This window comes from Gracilinanus agilis, chromosome 4 (assembly GCF_016433145.1).
Source record: "Gracilinanus agilis isolate LMUSP501 chromosome 4, AgileGrace, whole genome shotgun sequence".
In the NCBI taxonomy this organism is placed as follows: Eukaryota; Metazoa; Chordata; class Mammalia; order Didelphimorphia; family Didelphidae; genus Gracilinanus; species Gracilinanus agilis.
The window spans coordinates 132,754,854-132,775,301 of NC_058133.1; the positions used below are offsets into that span (position 1 = coordinate 132,754,854).

Genomic DNA, 20,448 nt, shown 5'->3' on the forward strand with positions numbered 1-20,448 from the left:
CCACCCTTACCACTCTTCCACCTAGGAGCCAATACACAGAAGTTAAGGGTTTAAAAAAAAAAAAAGAATCAAGGAAACGTATAATGAGAATAATAAGCAGACCATATGGTGAGAGTGAAGGGAAGACAACAAAACACAGAAAATACTGAAACAGTATTCAATGATGGTCAAAAGTCCTAAGGAAAACTCGTTCTCCAGCACAAAGATAGCTCCTCTAAAAAGATTTTTGGGAGGAAAGGAGAGGAATCTCATAGTATAAGAAATGGTTGATGTATGATCAGATCTGCATTCTGCCTCTTTCTGTAACCCTGTGCTTTAGCACAGTGCCTAAGTGCTTCATAAAAGTTTAATGAGTACCTATTGATTATTAACATTTGAGAGAAACTCACAATCACACTTACTCAACGGTTAGCTCAATGACTTTATGAACAATGACACAATGACTCATGATTTTGTTGGTCTAAGTCCCTAATGACAAACCACTGACACGCATAGCCATTTTCAACGACACACGACCGCATACAGAGAAGTATGGGGCCACATGTGAGGATGAAACATTTGCTGTAGTGTAGTGTAGACACTCTGTGCCAGAGGTCTGTAGGCCAAAACAAGTGTCACTAAGCAGGTAAGTTAAATAATTAGTTTTTGGTTTATTAAATAGTTACATATTACAATTATACATTTTTGTTATTTAAACTATAAATATCACAAAATTAGGGGTTTTTTCTCGAAGTGACACACTACCCAAGTTATGCTCATTTTTTTTAGCGAATTTTGACACACCAGGCTCAAAAGGTTGCCCACCACTGGTCTAAGTACTCTAATGTAAGTCCCTCTTGGATTAAGATCTCCACCATAACAGAACCTGCAAGAGCTTAAACAACACTGGAAGAGCCGTAGAGAACCAGGGTAACACTTCCACACCATAATAAACAAGAGATTAGGATTTTAGGGAAGACAAATGAATTTATTACAGGCTTATTATAAGTAAGCTGATATGTTAGGTGCTGGGCATCTGAAAACAAAAAACAGAACAGATCAACTGAAAGCCGGGCTTAGAAGTGGAAGGTCCTAAGTTCAAATCTGACCTCAGATGCTTTCTAGCTGTGTGACCCTGGGCAAGTCACTTAACTTCCATTGCCCTACTGCTCTTCTATCTTCAAACCAATACATAATAATGATTCTAAGACAGAAAGTAACGTGTTGTTTGTTTTTTAAGTAGAAGGAACTACAGAAATTTACCTAATTCATCTTCATTTTAAAAGATATAAAAATTGATCACCAGACTGGTGGAGGGACTTAACTACAGTAATAGACTAGTTTAGTGGTAGAAGTAAAATGAAAATTCAAGCCTCTTGCCTCTCGATGCACTATTTATAGTGTCTTTAAAATCAGGAATAAGGACATTATTGCTAGAGCATGGGAAAAGTTCTCAATTTAAGCTTTGAAACAACCCTAAGGTACATTACTTATTAAACATTATCAAAAAACCTTGCTCATTTTACTGATCACACAATAGAAATTCTGGTTTGAACCAATAAGTCAGATGACTGACTTAATACGTACCATATAAAAACTGCGAGCACTGAGTATAGCCTTCTTCCATTTCCTCACATTTATCTGCAGCAGTCTGCATATCACTATAAGTCATGGCAAACACAGCAGCTCCTGATTCTACCAGAAACTTACACACTTGAACATTATTGCAAGAAGCAGCACAATGTAATGGAGTCCTATGAAAAAGAAAAAATTAACATCCAAATTAAAAATGCCTTTGTAGGTTTTAATGAAAACTGTTCTATTAACACATTATTTGAAGCAACTTTGTTTAACTCTATCATCCATTTCAGTGGTCTTTCCCCAAAGTATCTGTTACCAACAGAAATGCTTTATTTCCACCAATGAAATATAGTTATGAAAACAATCAACAAGTAAATGCCAATTCCTCCATGCCGAGAGCTGGAAATGCAAAGAAAGTGAAAATAGTTACTATTATCAAGGAATGTATATACTAATGGAGGAGGATAATAGGGAAAGGTATCTTCAGCATATCTACAAATAGATAAACGCTCATTTTGGTCATGAACACTCCAGCAGCTAAGGAAAAGAAAAAGGAAGTCTCAGACTTGTACCGGGGCACCTCCAGGTCTATATTCAAGCACTGCAGCAGGGACAGGTGACAACTAGTAGCTTTGCTGCCTAATGCCCAGGTCTGGGCAACAGATCCAGGGCAGACTGAGAAAGTGACCTGTGCTTGGAGGCAGAACTCCCCAGAAAGAAGTGCAAGGCAGTATATCAAGAAAGGAAGAAGCAAACAGTAGCAGTATGGCAGAAGGGCAGGGTCTTAGTTCCCAGCTTCTAGTCAAATCTAAAACTGATAAAGGAATAACCACAGCTGGAATTGCAAACCAAAGAGGAATCAACAATTCTGTCCCTTGGAACTAACAGAGCTTTCCAGTTGGCATATATGAGTGAAATTCAAGAGTTGTGCAGACTCAAACCCAGGTCAGGAACTTTCAGAACTCAGACTGGTAAGGTAGTAATCACACTGCATTAGTAGAAAGATTGTTTACCAAGAATTTCCTATATTGATGAAATCACAGGCCTAGACAGAATTGCAACCAAAGAGGAATCAACAATTCTGTCCCTTGGAACTAACAGAGCGTTCCAGTTGGCATATATGAGTGAAATTCAAGAGTTGCGCAGACTCAAACCCAGGTCAGGAACTTTCAGAACTCAGACTGGTAAGGTAGTAATCACACTCTGCATTAGTAGAAAGATTGTTCACCAAGAATTTCCTATATTGATGAAATCACAGGCCTAGACAGATATTGCAGATCCAGTCAATAAACTGCCCATGAGAAATCCTATTTTCCACCAATTAAAAACAAAAACACCACCCACAAATTATAAGTCCAAATGGAATAAATCAAGTTATTTCGCTTTGAAGGAAACTAGCCAATGGCTTTTAGATGTCTGATCTTTTGGATTAGATCCTTTTGCTGGACAGAGCTCTTGAGAGCTCCTAGATACTGAGAAACATTCTACTGGGCAATTAAGTGATACAGTGGGTAGAGTGTCGGACCTGGAGCTAGGAAGATTCATTTATCTTCCTAAGTTCAAAACTGGCCTCAGATACTAGCTGTGTGACCCTGGGCAAGTCATTTAATACTGATTGCTTCAGTTTCCTCATCTGTAAAATGATCTAGAGAAGGAAATGGCAAACTACTTCAGTATCCTTGCCATGAAAACCCCAAATAGAGTCATAAAGAATTAGATACAAGTGCAACAACTAAATAATAATGTTCTAAAGCAGTGATGGGCAAACTACTGCCCGCGGGCCAGATGCGGCCCTCTGAAATGTTCTATCTGGCCTCGTGATATTATTCCTAATCTAACAAATACAATGAGTAGGATACAATACAATGAAACTTCAAAAGAGTTGCCTTAGGAACAGACTGACAGATGAGCATTTCCTTTCTTTGGCCCCCCTCTTTAAAAAGTTTGCCCATCACTGAATCTAAAGTAATCCCCAGGCATCAGGGAAGAAAGAAGAATGCATTGGTTGTAAAAGGAGTTGGGAGAGGTCATTTCAATTCTCTCTCTTCTTGTAGCCAAACCCAGGAGACCCAAGCATGGAAGTGGTTATGATTAAAATTCTCTCGAGACCATATCTTAATTTATAAATATTAAATAACAAAAAGTGAACCCAGCAAAAAAGAAGACACCAGCTACATATAGCCAGCCACCTTCCCTTCTGAGAGTCAGGCCCCAACTGCACACCTCCTCTGGGATTCCAAAGAAAAAGCCCCTCCTTCCTCCCTTTCCTCCATCTGATGCTCTTTATAACATCCCTTTCCCAAGCCTCTTTGACTAGAGCACTAGGACCTCACTCTGGATAAGGCAGTCTGTGTATTTCTTGCAATATCTTCACAAAATACCTTGCTTGCAGTAGATGCATAATTAACAATGAGTAATTGATATTTGGAATCCAGAGGCTAAGGGCAATTCTTACCATCCATCACTATCTGCAGCATTTACATTCACACCAAACTGCACCAAGAATTTCACAATTTCTGTATGACCTGCACAAACAGCATTATGAAGTGCCGTAATACCTTCATCATTAGGCAAACTGGGATCATCAACCTATAAAACAAAAAGAGAAGGTAAGAAATCATTCACATTTTGTGCTGTGTAGCACAATACTATTAATTGGCTTCTGGGATGCAAATATTTTCAGAGCTTTTTACTTAAAACATAATTAAAATCCATCCAATCTAAGAAACCCACTATACCAAAATTAATTGAATAAGAAAAATACCACAGTAAGTGATAATTCAATGTAATAAAGCCAAAAAAGGATGGAGGGGAAGGGTATTTTTTTCTATAGGAGCTTAATATTATTTTCTAATTCATTTTCCACCAAACAAATTTCTAGGTAGGAAATGTATAATATAGAAAGAGGAGAAAAAGCAAAGAAAATATTCTTAGAGAGTAGGGGTTGGATCTAATTAGCTAACTTGATAAAAAAAAAAAAAAAACAAAAGACCACATATGAGCATTTAATAATGTTTAGAAGACCTTTAGAGGACCGCATGGCAATATCCAATTTCTATACTATCAAGGAACTGACATTAATTTTTGAAGTACCATCTTGACCCTATTTGAGTGTTTATTAAGAAGTCCTGTCCAGTCCAAAAACAATTTAGAATATCATTTTTCAATTAGTAATTTTCCAATCTGAATCTAACAACAAAATTAGGATCCAAATCTAAAAGCAATTTGCCAAAAGTAAACATACTTCATAAATAATTCTCTGCACAAGGTCAAACTCTCCCTCCAAAGATGAATCTAAAAGTAAAGCAAGGGGATTGAATTTCACTCTCATTCCATGAGCAATTCTCTCCGAGCCAATTTTTCTCAAGTTTGTCCTTTTGCCCTGAAAAAAATATATAGAGATACAAAGTTAAGGCTTACACTGAGAAATGGATATTAAAAACCAGAAACAAATTCTAACCATTTAGATATACATAACCTGGTACAAAAACTTGTGAAAACAAAATTAATAAATATTATAATAAACCAGGTGTATATAATCTGATGTGGCAGAGAGTTCGTTTTCTGAGAAGCACCAAAAATTAGCCACAGTTGAAGTAGATGGGTGAATTATGTACTTGACTTGGAAAGGCAAATTCTATGTTTTTTAAAATTGAGCATGAATACCCATGAAGTTTCTAGTAGGTGTTTACTACAGATGAGCTTATAATAGTAGATGTAGAGCAGTGGAATCACATTCTAAAACCTCCTTGCCAAAACCTCCTGACCTAGAAAATCATGAATTCCTATTCTCTATCTTGAATTGTATTTGTATTTATTTTGTTAAACATTTCCCAGTCACTGTAATCCAGTTCAGCTACTCTACAGTTTTGCAGAAGCTTCTTTGATGCCCCTGCTGCTAATACCAGAATTCTCTCAATATGCCACTGTGTAGTGTAAAAAGGATCAACGATTATGGGCAAAGATACAAAGAACAAGTTCTAACAGTGATCAAACTTACCAATGTTATAAAATAAATCATGTTTTTAAAAGGGGGAAATATAAACACTAGGTAAACTAAAATACTTTTAAACTTCACTACTTTTAAAAAGTTTTTTTCCCAACAAAATCCTACAAATTGTGAGTTTTTTACTTTCTGCTCCTTGGAAGCAGAAATAGTTTCATTTTTGTCTTTGCATCCCCAGCACCTAGAACAATGCTGGACACATAGCAGTCATTTAGTAAATGTTTATTGACTAATTTTGCCCCATACATGAGATAATAAAAATTTCCAACATCTATTACATCAGTTTACTGGTTCCTACATATATTTCTTTTATGTTGTCTCAAGGAGAAAGTTACTGAACAAAAAAATATTTCATGGCAATACAATATACATTTCACAAAATAAGCTTTTCCTCTTAAGATGATAGGTATAAAATGTAAAAGGATAATTTATAGGGCCCAAGTAGTCAGGCTACCTGATAGTTGTGTTAAAACAATAAATATTTTCCTAAGACTATATGACAGAAATGAAAAGGCATGTTAGCTTCTGCTCCATTTGAGACTGACAAAAATGACTGTTTACCAAGAAAAGGACACTATAATCGGTAAAAGGAAAAAAAATGCTACTTTTATGCACTAGCATTTAGTTTGTGTTTTTGTTTTCCCCTTTGACTACCAGGTTTTCCCTGACTAGCTTTTGAATGTTTTGAGCACTAGCAATCATATGCTTGCCATATACTAATTAGAAGAGAAGTGGCCTTGTTAATATTATTTTATTTTAGTGAACCAAAAATGGAATTATACAAGTAATTGTACCCAAATATACAAAATACTGTGTCATATGAGTCTGAGTTTAGATTAGTTTCAGTTAATAGAGCTCAAACTCCCTTTGTTTCCCCACATTTGCACAATAAGTGGGTATAAAAATCATTATGATGGTAGAATTTTAAATTCTATAACATATTACTATCTCTAAATAGTAAATGCATTTCACAAACTTTTAAATTACACATCTTTACCCAAAGATTTTAAGTTAGCTTGTACTTAGTTTTTTCTTCAACCAACTACTTAAAAACAAGAGTAAGACTTTCTCTTTTTAAGTTGTAAAAATATCAGTAGCTATCATATTACTTACAGGAGGCAAAGAAAACTGCCCAGTGACTTCAGGAGGGCACATGCTGAAAGAATCCTCTCCTAATCCTTCTGGTTCTCCAGATGGGTATGGCGGGGGTGGATATGGTGGATATTCCTCCAAATATACTTCAAGTGGGATGGAGACCTCTAAACTCGGTTCTTCCTCTGGAGTTTGAGATGGGCTATTGGTTTCTGGTGTTCCCTCAGGTACACAATCAAGACCAGGAGAAGGCACTGATATTTCATGTTCTTCTGTAATGGCACTTTCTACTTCCTCTGTGGAAATTGGTTCAGGAGAGAGGGAAATCACTTCCTTCTCTGGTTCTGCACTTAGATAAGGATTCTGGATTTCAGCTGGGCTTTCTGGGCTGGCAGCCACAATTGTTGGCTTGGAGGAGTATGATGGGGTAGAAATAGTTTCCATGGCAGCTAGAGTGGTCCTCTGATACAAGAGTTTCTGAATATTTGGCCCATTTGGACCTTCTGGCTCCGTAATAGAGCTACGTTTCTTTAGTGGTCTTGGCGCATTTGATAGTTTCTTCCGTAGAGCTTCCAAATCAGCATCACTCTGATTTCGGTAAGGGTTAGATAAGAAAGGGAGTAATTTTGTTGGACTGAGTGGGCGAGGAATTCGTTCATTTTCATGATTCTCCTGGGTTGAAGATATGGGCTCCGTTTCTAGTTCTGGACTGCCAGGTTTTCCCTGACTACTGGAATAGATGTTTTCTGGCTGTTGTTGATTTTGGGCACTGGCAATCACAGGTTTGCCATATACTAATTGGAAAAGAAAAGCCTTGTTTAAATTAACTGAATACAAAAGTGATCGGAACCTGACAAACTAGCTGGAAACAGCTATAATACATTACATACTGACTACAGTCTAGTCTAGTCTTACAATTTGACTAATGAATTCATTGAAGTCAGTAGTTATCTTTTACAAGATCATCTTCTACAAATAGTTCTTAAAAGTACACCAATCAGTGACTTGCCAAGACTCCCATTTTTATCTCACATTCAGTTCATAGAAGCAGAGAACACAATTCTTTCATGTGCCCAGATTAAATCAAATGGCGTCTAGCTCATCATTCACCTTTCAAAATGATTTAACCTGAAACATTTTATTTTGACTCGAAGTTTTCATGAGCCCTAAGTATATGTTCCAAAGTAGCTTCCTTCTTACGTTGCTCTTCCCCAAATAATTACATTATTTTTCTCAACATTGTGCAAATCTTGTTAAAAAAGACTGCCATCAAGATAAAATACAAAGTAAATAAAAAGAGGTAGGATATATTATTTCTTTTACTCTGCTCTTCCCTAAATAATTACATTATTTGTACAAATCTTGAGAAATAGAGTTTCTACTAAAATAAGTACCAAGTAAATAAAAAGAGATAGTAAATATATTCTGCTTCTTTTAAATTCTCTGACTGATTTCCCTCAAGTTCACCATAATTTTTGTTTGGTTCAAAATACTTGCTTCTTTTCCTAACACGATTTGCCATTATTAGTGGATAAAATTTGGTGGGCATTCTTATTTTTTCTTAATCAGACTGTGTATTGGTACCATCTTATGCTTAATCAAGTTTTCAAAGTTCTTTTACAGATATTAGTTAATTTCAGACTTTGTGTATTGAAATTTAAGTCCTTAAGCTAGTGGTTTTTATGTCTAACTAATGGCTGCTTTCCTCATTAGGAGTACTTCATGCACAGAAAAGGGTATTATAAAATATATACACAGTCTAAAAAACAAATAATCAAAGGAGGATTAGAGTAGGCCACTCCCTAAAGTCCCTTGAATTCTAACATGAACCTGTGAAACACTATCCAAGATTAGGATAGGAACTATCAATTGAGTAAATAATTAATATAAACATAATCTACAAATTACAAATCACTGATGAAAATTGGACTATCAAGAAATATTAGCATATCTCCTACGAACAGAAATGACCTCAGAATCCTTACCACTTGAAAAATGAGTTCCTCTTGTATGTGTCTTTGTTAAAGCACTCTGCACAACCTGTGGGAAGTTCTTTCCAGGAGCCTGCTGCTGGGTATACATGGAATAGATTGAGCTTGCTGCAACAGTCTGTGGTTTTCGGAAGGGTGGAAGAGAAGTCTCTTTGGAAGGCTGAGGGGTAAAAGGCCGGACTGCTGCAGCAGGTGGACTCTCCTGCTTGAAATTTGGAGAAAGAGTTTGGTCCTGGCCAGTGGTGGGTATACTGGGAGGCAGGGCTACTCTCTGATGAAGTTGCTGTTGCTCTACTAATTTCTGTTTGTTTCCCCAGGACATAACACTTGATGGCAACTTCTGAAGATTTCCATCGGGCTTACCATCTGACCCTGGAAGACTTGTTTGTCCAAAAGAAGGCAAATTAATCTGTTTTGGTTTTGTAGGGACAGGCGGAGGGACTTTCGCCACACTTTTACTGGCAGTCTACAAAGCAAAAAGATAACCAGGTAAAATGAAAAACTATTGGGCCAGTTTTGTATGATATATAACAAGAGGTTTCTAGATAACCTAATACTAAAGGAGATAATCATTTTCACTAAACAGTAAGTTACAACTAAAAATGCTTTACATTTATATGAAGTTTTTCTATTATTTTTTGGTAAGCCTTAATCTTCCATCTTAGAATCAACACAACATATTGGTTCATAAAAGAGCAATAAGGACTAGGCAAAGGAGGTTAAGTGACTTGCCCAGGGTCACACAGCTAGGAAATATCTGAGACCAGATATGATCTCATCTCTCAAACATGGACCTCAACCCACTGAGCCAACTAGCTGCCTCCTCATTATATGAATTTTTAAATTTATTTTTGTGTATGTATATATTTATGTGTACATATATAAAATATATGTATGAATATAAAATTAATGGTACACAAAACACAGGAAAGAATAGGGAAGTAACTGAAAATAAAATAAAGCTTTAGTTACTACTTATTTAAAAAAATTATCCTACTATTGGTAGAATCCATATATGATTTAACATTTTGATAAAAGGGGGAAAAGTACCATGAGATCATTTTTAATTGTGAAAGTGAATTTTATCATATTTCTTAAATTCACATTTTGATTCTTTCTTACCACCTTCCCCCCCTTGCATCTCTCTCTACAAAAACCCAAGAGGAAATCTTAAATATCAAAACTAAAAACATTATTTTCAAAGATGTTGCCACCAGTAGAGATTATATATGAACATTCTTCTCAAAATAATAATAGTTTCCAGCAGTGGTTTCCAGAAGGCTCAAGAACATGGACTTAGCCATAAAGAACTCACAATGAGGACATGGATTTATTGTTTGGATTGCCCAAAACAAATCATGGAATCAAACCCAGGTCCAGAAGAGGGCTAAAGAAGCAACCCAGCTGTTCCTGAACTTAACTGCTTAACCTTTCAGCCAGCTGACAGGGTCTGGGGTCTACTACTATCTACTGGACTACCACTCAAAAGAAGAATTGCTGCTGTGATGCCTAGAATCAAACTGGAGCCTGGAATCTAGAAATCCTAGGAGGTCAGTGATCACATGATTATTCTAATCTAATTAAATAGGGCCTGATGAAAGTTTGCAGTTATCTGACTCTGACTCATGCTACTATGATCCTCAAAGAATCAGCAGGATCTCAGAAAAGACAAGCTGAAACAATGCAAGGTCACAAAAGGCCTACCAGAAGAGTGCAGAGGGTGCCCCTAACACAAAGTCCCAATTTGGGATACAAGGCTGGAAGTAAAATGGAAAAAGATAATGAGCTATTTGGTGTCATGGATGCCTGAAATCATATATCCAAAAGAGAATAATTTTTAAACATCTACAAAAAAGACTTCAAAGAAGAACTAGAATTCCTAGAAAAAAGCAAGTTTTTTTAAAAAATCCATCTTAGGATCAATACTATGTATTGGTTCCAAGGCAGAAGAGTGGTAAGGGCAATAGGCCTTGCCAGGGTCACAGAAGTAAGAAGTGCCTGAGACCAGATTGGAACCCAGGACAGATCAAAGTCAGCTTTCTTCCATTACATTTCCTTTATGAGATTTCTAATGTGTATATGATGTGTTTTCTATCATGACATGGGCGATATATAGAAATATGTTTAACATGAAAGTACAGGTGTAACTTACATCAAAGTATTCACTACCAGGGGAGAGTGAAAAATATGCATATTAAAATGTAAAATAACAATTTTTAAAAGGCTATAACTAGAAAATATTACACCCAACTATGTTACAAAAATTAACAAATGAAGTAAATTAATATTTACACAAAAAATAAAATACTCAAATTAAAAGAATAAGTAGAGAAATTTAAAAATGCAATCTAAAAAGGAAATTAAACAAGCCATAAATGAATGCCCCTCCAAAAAAAACCAGGGTTAGATAGATTTAGAAGCAGATTCTAAAAAATGTCCAAAAAATTACAAGTACAGCAACTGTTTTAAAAAATAAGTAGAGATCCCAACAAATTCCTTCTAGAATATAAATATGGTCTTGATACCAAAAGAGAATGTCAAAGCAGAGAAAACTAGATAACATTCTGACTATTGATGAAAAAATTTTAAATAAAATGTTAGCAAAAAGACCATACCAACATATCACAAAGATTATATAAACAATGTGGTAAGACTGGAATTATATCAAGAAAGCAGTATTAACTTTGTTCTAGGAAAATTATAAATGAAACTAATCATAGGTAACACAACCCATCCAACAAGAACACAATTATATCAACAGATGCAGAAAAAGCTCTTAAACAACATCCAGAATTATATGAGGAAAAACTAGAGGCCTTTCCATTAAGATCAAGAGTAAAGGAAAAATATTCATTATCATCACTATTATCTGATACAGTGCTAGAAATGCTAGTTATAGCAACAAGACAAGAAAACTAAATTGAAGGGGAAACAACATAAGGGGAAAAAACACCAAAATTATCACATTTTGTATATGATATTACAGTATATACTCAGGAAATCAGTGTAGGATATAAAATAAACCCAGACAAATCATCAGTCATTTCTAACAATCTTCCCAAAAGGAAGAGCTGGAAAGAGAAATTCTATTTAAAATAACTACAGAAGTGTATAAAATACTAAGAGTCTATCTACCAAAATATGCACACAAACTACATAAAAACAACTACAAAACAGTGTTTAAAGAAATAAAAAAGGGGGCAGCTAGAGCCAGGACTAGAGACAAGAGGTCCTAGGTTCAAATCTAACCTCAGACACTTTCTAGCTGGGTGAGCCTGTGCAAGACACAACCTCAATTGCTTAGCACTTGCTGCTCTTCTACCTCAGTACCCTCAGTATCAATTCTAAGATGAAAAGTACTGATTTTTTTAAAAAGATTAACAAATAAATGATGAAATATGTTAATGGGTAAACTGAGTCAATAATAACAATATTATCTAAATAAGCTTACTCAATGTCAGAGTCTTCTCTAAACAATTACATACTAAGTTTCTCAACTAAAAAATGTCTTTTTTCATGTTTTGTTCCCTCATCTTCCATTTCCACACTACTTGTAATTGGTACTATGTACAGTATTACACACTCTTTAACATTTCAAGATGTGCATTCCCTGACAGAAAATTTTAATCCAAATTCAAGATTTAGCAGTTATTATTACTCAAAAGCCTATTGGCTAAGTACCTGAGCATCCCGTAAAATATCTTCACTGCTCTGATTTTTTCTTAGCATGCCAAAGGGTGGTGGGGCAGCAGCTTGGTCCACTGTGTCAAACATTGAAAAGGGACGCACTTTCTTTTCTTTCTCCCTCAGTGGTATCTCCCCATCATCAACTGAATGAGAAAGGAAAGATTCCTAGTTAACATTATATGAAATATTCTCACCCATATATAATATAATCATTTCCATAACATCTTGGTGAAAAGCCTCTTTTTTCCTAAAGTTAACCTGATATAAGGATACCACTGACATGCTACAAAAGCAATATCCATGTTTCACCAATGAATAAGAGACTTGGAAAAAAATTATGCACTGTCATGATTTTACATACACTTAAGAAACTATTTTTTTTAGAGGTAGAGCTTACCTTGCTCAGCAGAATTCATTGAGTTTTTAGGTAAAGAGGCTGAGCCCTGGAGAGGAAAGAGATCTGTGTTTGAATGATTCCAATCATGGCCAGCTTGATGGACTTTAGAGCCTACAATTATAGGAAAGGTACTATTAATAACACAATGTTTTGAATGCTTTTAAAGGACCATTTTACAAACTGGAATTTTACTTTCTAAAATTACAAAGGCTTCCTAGCTTTCAATTTTGTAACTAAAATACAAATTTTATAATCTACCAATAACATGTATATATAAATTATATATTGTAATATAAATACACTGACTATACTAGATTCAACAGTTCTAGGTTAAAGTTAATTATGATTTTTACATGTAATCTAGCATTTTGAAATTTAAAGTGCTTCAGAAAAATTCGAGACATAATATTTCCACAAGGAAAAACCAATAACTGTTACAGAATGAAAATATTTTCTTCTTCAAAAAAAGGTTAGGCCTAAGTTTTAATAATCTAATAAATGCTTCATTATTAAAGGTCTGTTTTCATCTTTGCCTGCCTAAAATGGCCTGAAGAGATCTCCTTCTAGGTTTTGCCTATGGGAGAAAAATTATTCCATGTGAAAAACACCTAAAATAAAAAAGAACTCAGATTTAATCCATTCTTTACAAATAAGCTGGCATAGAAATTTTATTCCACTCTATCCAAAAGCAGCATTTTGTCTTTTCCTTTCATTTAAACTGGCTATATAATTCTCTACTATGCTAGACCAAATGACAAACTATAGATCTATTAATCTATAACAAAATTTCTTCCCAGCTGGTAAAAACTTCAGAATAATGAACAATTTTTAGCTTCACTAATTTATGTGTAGAGATAAGAAAAACTTTTTATGATTGCTATTATTTCTTCCAGGGTCTTGGGTAAAAAGAGTTAAAAGTAAAATTTCTTTTTCCAATGCTCTCAAATGACCAAAGCCCTAATTTATATCCTACTAAGGATATAAAGAGACTTTCAACAACGATATACTAGGAACTTCTCCTTTTCATTTCACTTTCTTTCCACATGATTACAATCCCTAGTATAAGAATTCCGAAAACACCAATAAATGAAATCCAATTTCAACACACAGAAAAAAGTCTAAAACAGTATTTAGCATTTTCATAACTCCCTCCCCCCCATAAACACCATAAATATATATCATAAGAACTCAACAAAATGAAACTAAGCCAAAGATCCAACCAATTCAGGAAACAAGAAATTATTCTCACTACCTTTTGCTTGTGAGACAGCTCCAGCTCTCATATTAGGTAGCGTTTGTGTTTTGAGTAGACTGTCCTGTGCCTGTGTGGTTAAAGAGCCATCTGGAAAGGGTGCTTTCACCAGAAGTTCTGGCCTTGAAGGAATCCGTGGCATGGTAGAAGACTGGATGTAGGGACCTACTGCCGCCACTCTACTTGGAGCTGATACCACTTGCTGAGGAAGGTTCCCATCAGATGAAATCTGAACAAAAACATTAACATTTTTTCTTCATTGATGCATATTTTGTCACACATTTTATGTCAGGAAAAGTCATTAAAGTTGCAAGGTTCTTGATTACAAATTAAGTTATTTCAATTTCCAATTATATGCTGATTATGCAATAAAAATGAGAAGAATCCAGAACAGAAAGAAAGTGCCTTTGTAATGGCCTCAATCAGAGCACTAACAAACATCAGAATTGCAAGCAGCACTATTCAATTAGCAGCACCAAAGAGCAAAAGAAACAGGCATTTTTTAAGTATCCAGCACTGGTCGCCCTCCTTCCAGACAAGTTTAGCCAAGCTTTTCAGTAGGCTTTCTGTGAGAAGGTGAGCTCAGTGGGCTGGTTGGCTGGCTGGCTTTTTCACTCCTCCCCCAGCTTGGGTCTCAAGCCCCCATCCTTACTGGTCCATTTTCCTTTTGCTGCAGGGCTGCCTTTTTCTTCCACAAGCGGTCCCGTAGCTCGTTCACACGCTTATCCATGACTGCCACTTCTGAGTTGCGCTTATTCAAACACTCCCTCTGTTGCTGCAGCTTGGCAGTCTGCTCCTGATTCAATTTGTTTCTTAGCTGAATAAAGAGAAGAGAGAAAAGGGTAAGGCTTGGGAAGACAAATCTTTGAGATGACAAAATATTCCAAAAAACACAACTACCTAAGTCTTGAATAAACAAGCCCTGTCATTTCCCATCCTCCAGCTGAAAGCTAACCAACACGTGCTCTACTTCTGGCTGTGGTCATGAGGAATACAGGAAATTTCCCACATAGGGTAGTATGTTTTGTTTTTGAAAGGAGTGCTTGTGTTTTGTTTGGGGCTTTTTTTGTTGTTGTTGTTGTTTAAGGAGAAACCACCACATAATCAGTATTTCCTGCCAGTAGTCTATAAATCTCTATGTCACTGCCACTGTGGTTTTTACATATAAATAGTAGTTCTATTTGTTTTTAATTATAAAGTTACCTGCAGTTCCTTGTATAGTCGATCAAGCTCAGCTACTGCAGACTGGTTGTCATGGTATCCATCAATTCTACCATTCTTCAGCATCTCCAGTTGTCTGGTGAGTTCCTCAACTTTTGCCACAGCCAGAACTAGCTCTCTTTGTTTCTGCTGGAACAAACTATTCATCTGTTCGATTTCTTCCACTAGAAGGAGAATAAGAACACAGTAGCAAAGATTGAAACAAAAAACAAGAATGGATTCCTTCCCAAGCAGTTAGGCTCTAGCATGTTTGCTAATAAAAAGCAGCACAGTCTTTCAGAAATGTCTCAGAATCAACATTCCCAATTTATACAAAGACAAATGAAATGTGAAAATCTGCATCATTCTTTCCATATATCTTTTGCACAATGGATAGAAGTATACTCTAGCTAAAACTGTCCTGATCATTGGCACCATCTTAATGGTTAATTCATAATGAATGGGTTATTCATAAATAATAATAATGGTTAATGCATTAACCAAATGATATCACAAACTGTGAAACCGCACAGCAAAACTATTTAACTGTTCACACCTTTATATCAGTTTCCAAAAATTATTCTTTTTTCTATAACATTGGTTTTGTGAAACCAGACATCTGCCTACATTAAGAAAGTGTTATAGGGGCAGCTGGGTAGCTCAATGGATTGAGAGTCAGACCTAGAGATGGGAGGTACTAGGTTCAAATTTGGCCTCAGACACTTCCCAGCTGTGTGACCCTGGGCAAGTCACTTGACCCCCATTGCCCACCCTTACCACTCTTCCACCAAGGAGGCAATACACAGAAGTTAAGGGTTTAAAAAAAAAAGAAAGAAAGAAAGGGTTACTCTATAAAAACTTAATTTGAATTCTGTAGAACTAAATTTATAAGTGTTCTAATAATAGATAATAATTCTAATAATAACTGATGGTAGATCAAACTATTAATACTACTGAAAAAAGGTTCACCTAACAGTAAAATCCTTTAGACTCTTACTATATATAATGGAACCAAAAAAGAAACCATGAGAAAATTTGTCAAAATATTTTTTCCAAAAAATAGGTTTGCCAAAAAACTCAAAATCAGGTCAAAGGAAGTAATTATTTTACAAAAGTTCAGAAAAGCAACATATAAAAAAATTACTTACCTCGTCTAACACTAATCTTCTGAATACAGAAATATTTTATTCTTTGTATTTGCCAATAGTTTAAATAAATGTTTAGAATACGTTAAAAAAAAAAGGCCAAGTCTTTGAAAAGTTATTACACTCAAAAAATAATACTGTAAGCATTTGGATTGAGCTTTATTCTTTCCTGTATGTTAACTGATATTTTTCTTTTTAAATCCTTACCTTCTATTTTACAGCTACTAAAGATATGGGTTCCAAGGCAGAAGAGAAGTAAGGGCTAGGCAATTGGGGGGTTAAATTACTTGCCCAGTGCTACACAGCTACAAGTGTCTGAGGTCAAATGTGAACTCAGGTCCTCCTGACTGCAGCCCTCGTACCCTATCCACTGAACTATCTACCTGCCCCCCCATCCCAGCATTTATTTTTGTCCAGACCAGTGATTTCATCAATGTGAGAATCCCCAACTGTGACAGAAATTCAAAAGAAATTCAGAATGTTGCCTGGGATAGAGAAATTGAGTAATGTGCTCATGGTCACAAAACTGGTATGTATCAGAGGTAGGATTTCCTGCAAGTCTTCTAGACCTCAAGGTTTTTTCTCTATCTTACATATGATAGGTGCTTAACCAGTATTTATTGTATTAATATATCTCACAGAATATATGAAGCTACTCACCAAGTTTTCCATTACTGAGTCTTTTCTGTTCCACATGACCCTTAAGGGCTCTCACTTTTTTCAACTTGGCTTCCTGATTCTCAGCAATTTCCTTCAGTCTTTTAAGTTTTTCCTGTTCAGCAGCTTGTTGCTGCTGGCGCTGATCTTGCTGCTTTAAAAACTTCAAGCGTTGTTCCTTAAGAAAGAAAAAATGAATAGGCATGTTACTTTAGATAGGAACAGATCAAATATTTAAATTATGGGACTCAGAAATACCCATTTTACTTCTTTGGCATAATTAGACCAAGAAAATAAAATATATATATAAAGCTAGGATTTTCTAAAGTTGGAGTAAATTCTATTATATCTCTTCTAGAAAACTGTTTTATATAACAATATAGAAAATTAATCCTCTACTGGAATATCAGGGGTAATCAAACTGGCTAAAAGATCAAAGATTTATTGATGATTTAGTAATTTAGTCAAACATTTTCTCAGAAAATAAATCCAAAGATTCACTTATATTACACAAATCATTTTAAGGTCAAGTAATGACTTTCAGCCTAGAAGTTTGTTCTACAAATAACAAGCAATCCTATATCTCAAAACATATTACCTTGGTAGCCAGCATTTGCTGCTGAGCCTCAATCTGCTGCTGTTGGCGTGATGCCATCTCTTGCAGCTCAGCAAGAGTCATATCTATCTTGGGACTATTAACCTGCAAATGAAAAATCAAAACCCAACTAATTACAGAAGAAGCATCTAGTTTCCCCTCTCACATATTCTTTATTCTGTCTACAATTTGTTTTTTAAGCCTTACTTTGTCTTAGAATTGGTATTAGTTCTAAGGCAGAAGGGCAATAAGGGCTAGGCAACTGGGGTTAAGTGACTTGCTCAGGGTTATGCAGCTAGAAAGTGTTTGGGGTCAAATTAGAACTTAAGACCTCCTGTCTCCAAGCCTACCTCTCTTATCCACTGAGCCACCTAGCCACAGTTTTAAAAGATTCATATGAAAACTTACTATGTCAAAATGACTTAACTATGTTTATAATAAAACAGACGTGTTGATGGAAACTCACAAGTTAATCTATAGAATTAACATTTTAAATTTTGAGTTATAAGCTAAAAATTCTGTAAATCAACATAAAAGCAGATTAACTTTAGAAAACTAACATATCTATAGTTTCTGTCTGCCTATTAATGACAACCATTCTTCCTACTGGTTCAACCACAACATAAAATGGCAAAGACACCAGACCTAGCAGTGGTCACTTGTTTTCAATTAAGGGAATGAAGCCAACAAATAATTTTAGGCACCAGTATCCAAGGAATACTAGTTTTAAATAACAATAAAGCTATAATTAATAATAATGATACATTTTACACAGTACTTCAGAATTTCCCAAAGCATTTTAAATCCATGGCTTTCATTTGACCTTATAGTAATGTATTATTACTCCATTTTACAGATAAGGAAACTGAATTTTGGTACAGTAACTTGTCCATGATCCCCCAACTATTGAATGTCAAAGGTGTATAGTCAAACACAGGTATAAGTGAATCTAAGACGAGTGTTTATCTACTATACCAGTGATGGGCAAACTTTTTAAAGAACGCGCCATGGGAAAGGAAATGCTCATCTGTCAGCCTGTTTCTAAGACAACTCTTTCGAAGTTTCATTGTACTGTATCCGACTCGTTGTATTCGTCAGATTAGGAATAATGTCACAGGGCGATAGAACATTTCAGGGGGCTGCATTTGGCCTGCGGGCTGTAGTTTGCCCATCACTGTACTATACCACTTTGCCTCTCATAAAACCAGGGTTGTTAAACTGGGGTCCATAAACTTGGAACTTTGTTTTTTAATTTTTATAATTATTTTAAGATAATTGGTTTCCTTTCTAATGGAATATATTTCATTTTATTCATTTAAAAATATTACTCTGAGAAGGGATCCATAGATTTAACTATATTGCTAAATATTGACACAAAAAAGTAAAGAATCCCAGGCTTAGGCGCTGAAGTAAGAAAAGTAAAAGCTAAGGTCTCTGATTCCTTGGTTCCTTCCTAACACCACTACAAACAAAAAAAGGGAGTTAGGGAACAACTCAGATGCACCAAAGGAATCCAGTGCACCTGTATCAGTATCAAGAGACACAGTAAGGGATGGAATAGCAGAAAAGGCATAAAAAAGTAGAAGGTCTAGAGTTCTAATCTATCACTTACCCCTATAAAACTTTAGAGCAAATAATCCCTCTGAGACTGAAATTTGGAAAAGTAATACCATTATCATCAAAATAAACATCCAAATAAATACTTACACCATTTTCAATTCTTCGATCACTAGGAACTTTAACCCCATTTCTCTTTGAGCTGGGATCCTGAATCCTTGGTCCACTCACTAAACAGAAAATTCAAAGCTATACATTAAAGATACTTTTTTTAAAGCAGATTTTTATAGACTACAGAAAATTTCATAAAATGAGGAACTGATACAAACAGGACTAAGTAGCCAGTAATTATCTGAGACCAGATTTGAACTTAGGAAGATGAATTTTCCTGACTCCCAGCCCAGCAACTCTATCCACTGGACCACCCTGCTGTCCTAAATAACCTTTTGGGAAGTATTAATCAGCTGAAGAGACTCTAAAGGGGAAATCAGGATGGTGTAGGGATCTGAGAAGACAACTTTTGAGTGGTTAAAGGAAACTGGAATGTTGATCCTGAGGAAAAGATATGTTAAGGAGAAAATAAAACAGCTGTTTTCAAATATTTGGAAGGGTCTTAGACGATAAAAATAGGTGCCATGTGGAATGTGGTACAACTGGCTCTGCCATTTAGTATTCATGGGGCCTTGGTCAAGGCACTTAATGTCTGGCTCTTAGTAAGTGCAGGATGGTACTCGACAACCTCTAATGTCCCTTCCTGCTAATGGTTCTACCAACTTGTCAAGAGGTTATGGTTTAATATAAAGAAAAACTTCCTAACAATTAGAACTATTTGAGAATAGATTGGAGTATCTCAGAAGGTTGTCCATCTCTAGAAGTCTTTATGTTAAATAAGTCCTTGGGCAAAGCCAGAGTTTGAATACTGCCTCTGAAAACACACATGGTAGTGACTCTGAACAACTCTCTTCTCCATTGGTGCTCTAGGCAAACCTCTAGGTATGTAAATTGCAGAGGAGATGATTATTGTCCTGCTAGAGGGAGTTTCCTCAACATGGACTTCCTATACCAAACCAATCATACATCTAGTCACTATCAGTCCATGTTGTAAAAAGGATTCCGGACAAAGATTAATCTAGATGACTTTTGAGGACCCCTGGGAGTCTGTAATCTTCTGTAATCTCATTTACATAAAAATATTAAGTAGCAAGGACTTTTTTTTGAACCTTGAGTCCCAATTTATAAACATTTTTTTTTAACTCTTATTTTCTGTTGTAGTAACAACTCTAAACATAGCAAGGCTGCCAGACAAATG

The 20,448-nt window shown here is 35.6% G+C and overlaps 1 protein-coding gene across 1 annotated transcript in view; it reads right to left on the reverse strand.

Moving 5' to 3' along the window:
* Positions 1–20,448, reverse strand: part of TP53BP2 (tumor protein p53 binding protein 2) — an 86,772-nt gene that overhangs the window by 14,604 nt on the left and 51,720 nt on the right. Inside the window, 13 exon segments of the mRNA XM_044674967.1 lie at positions 1,567–1,733; positions 4,016–4,149; positions 4,805–4,942; positions 6,680–7,452; positions 8,644–9,115; positions 12,331–12,479; positions 12,734–12,844; positions 13,986–14,214; positions 14,638–14,802; positions 15,189–15,370; positions 16,991–17,165; positions 17,586–17,687; positions 19,290–19,369. Coding sequence (XP_044530902.1) covers positions 1,567–1,733; positions 4,016–4,149; positions 4,805–4,942; positions 6,680–7,452; positions 8,644–9,115; positions 12,331–12,479; positions 12,734–12,844; positions 13,986–14,214; positions 14,638–14,802; positions 15,189–15,370; positions 16,991–17,165; positions 17,586–17,687; positions 19,290–19,369 — 2,877 coding nt within the window.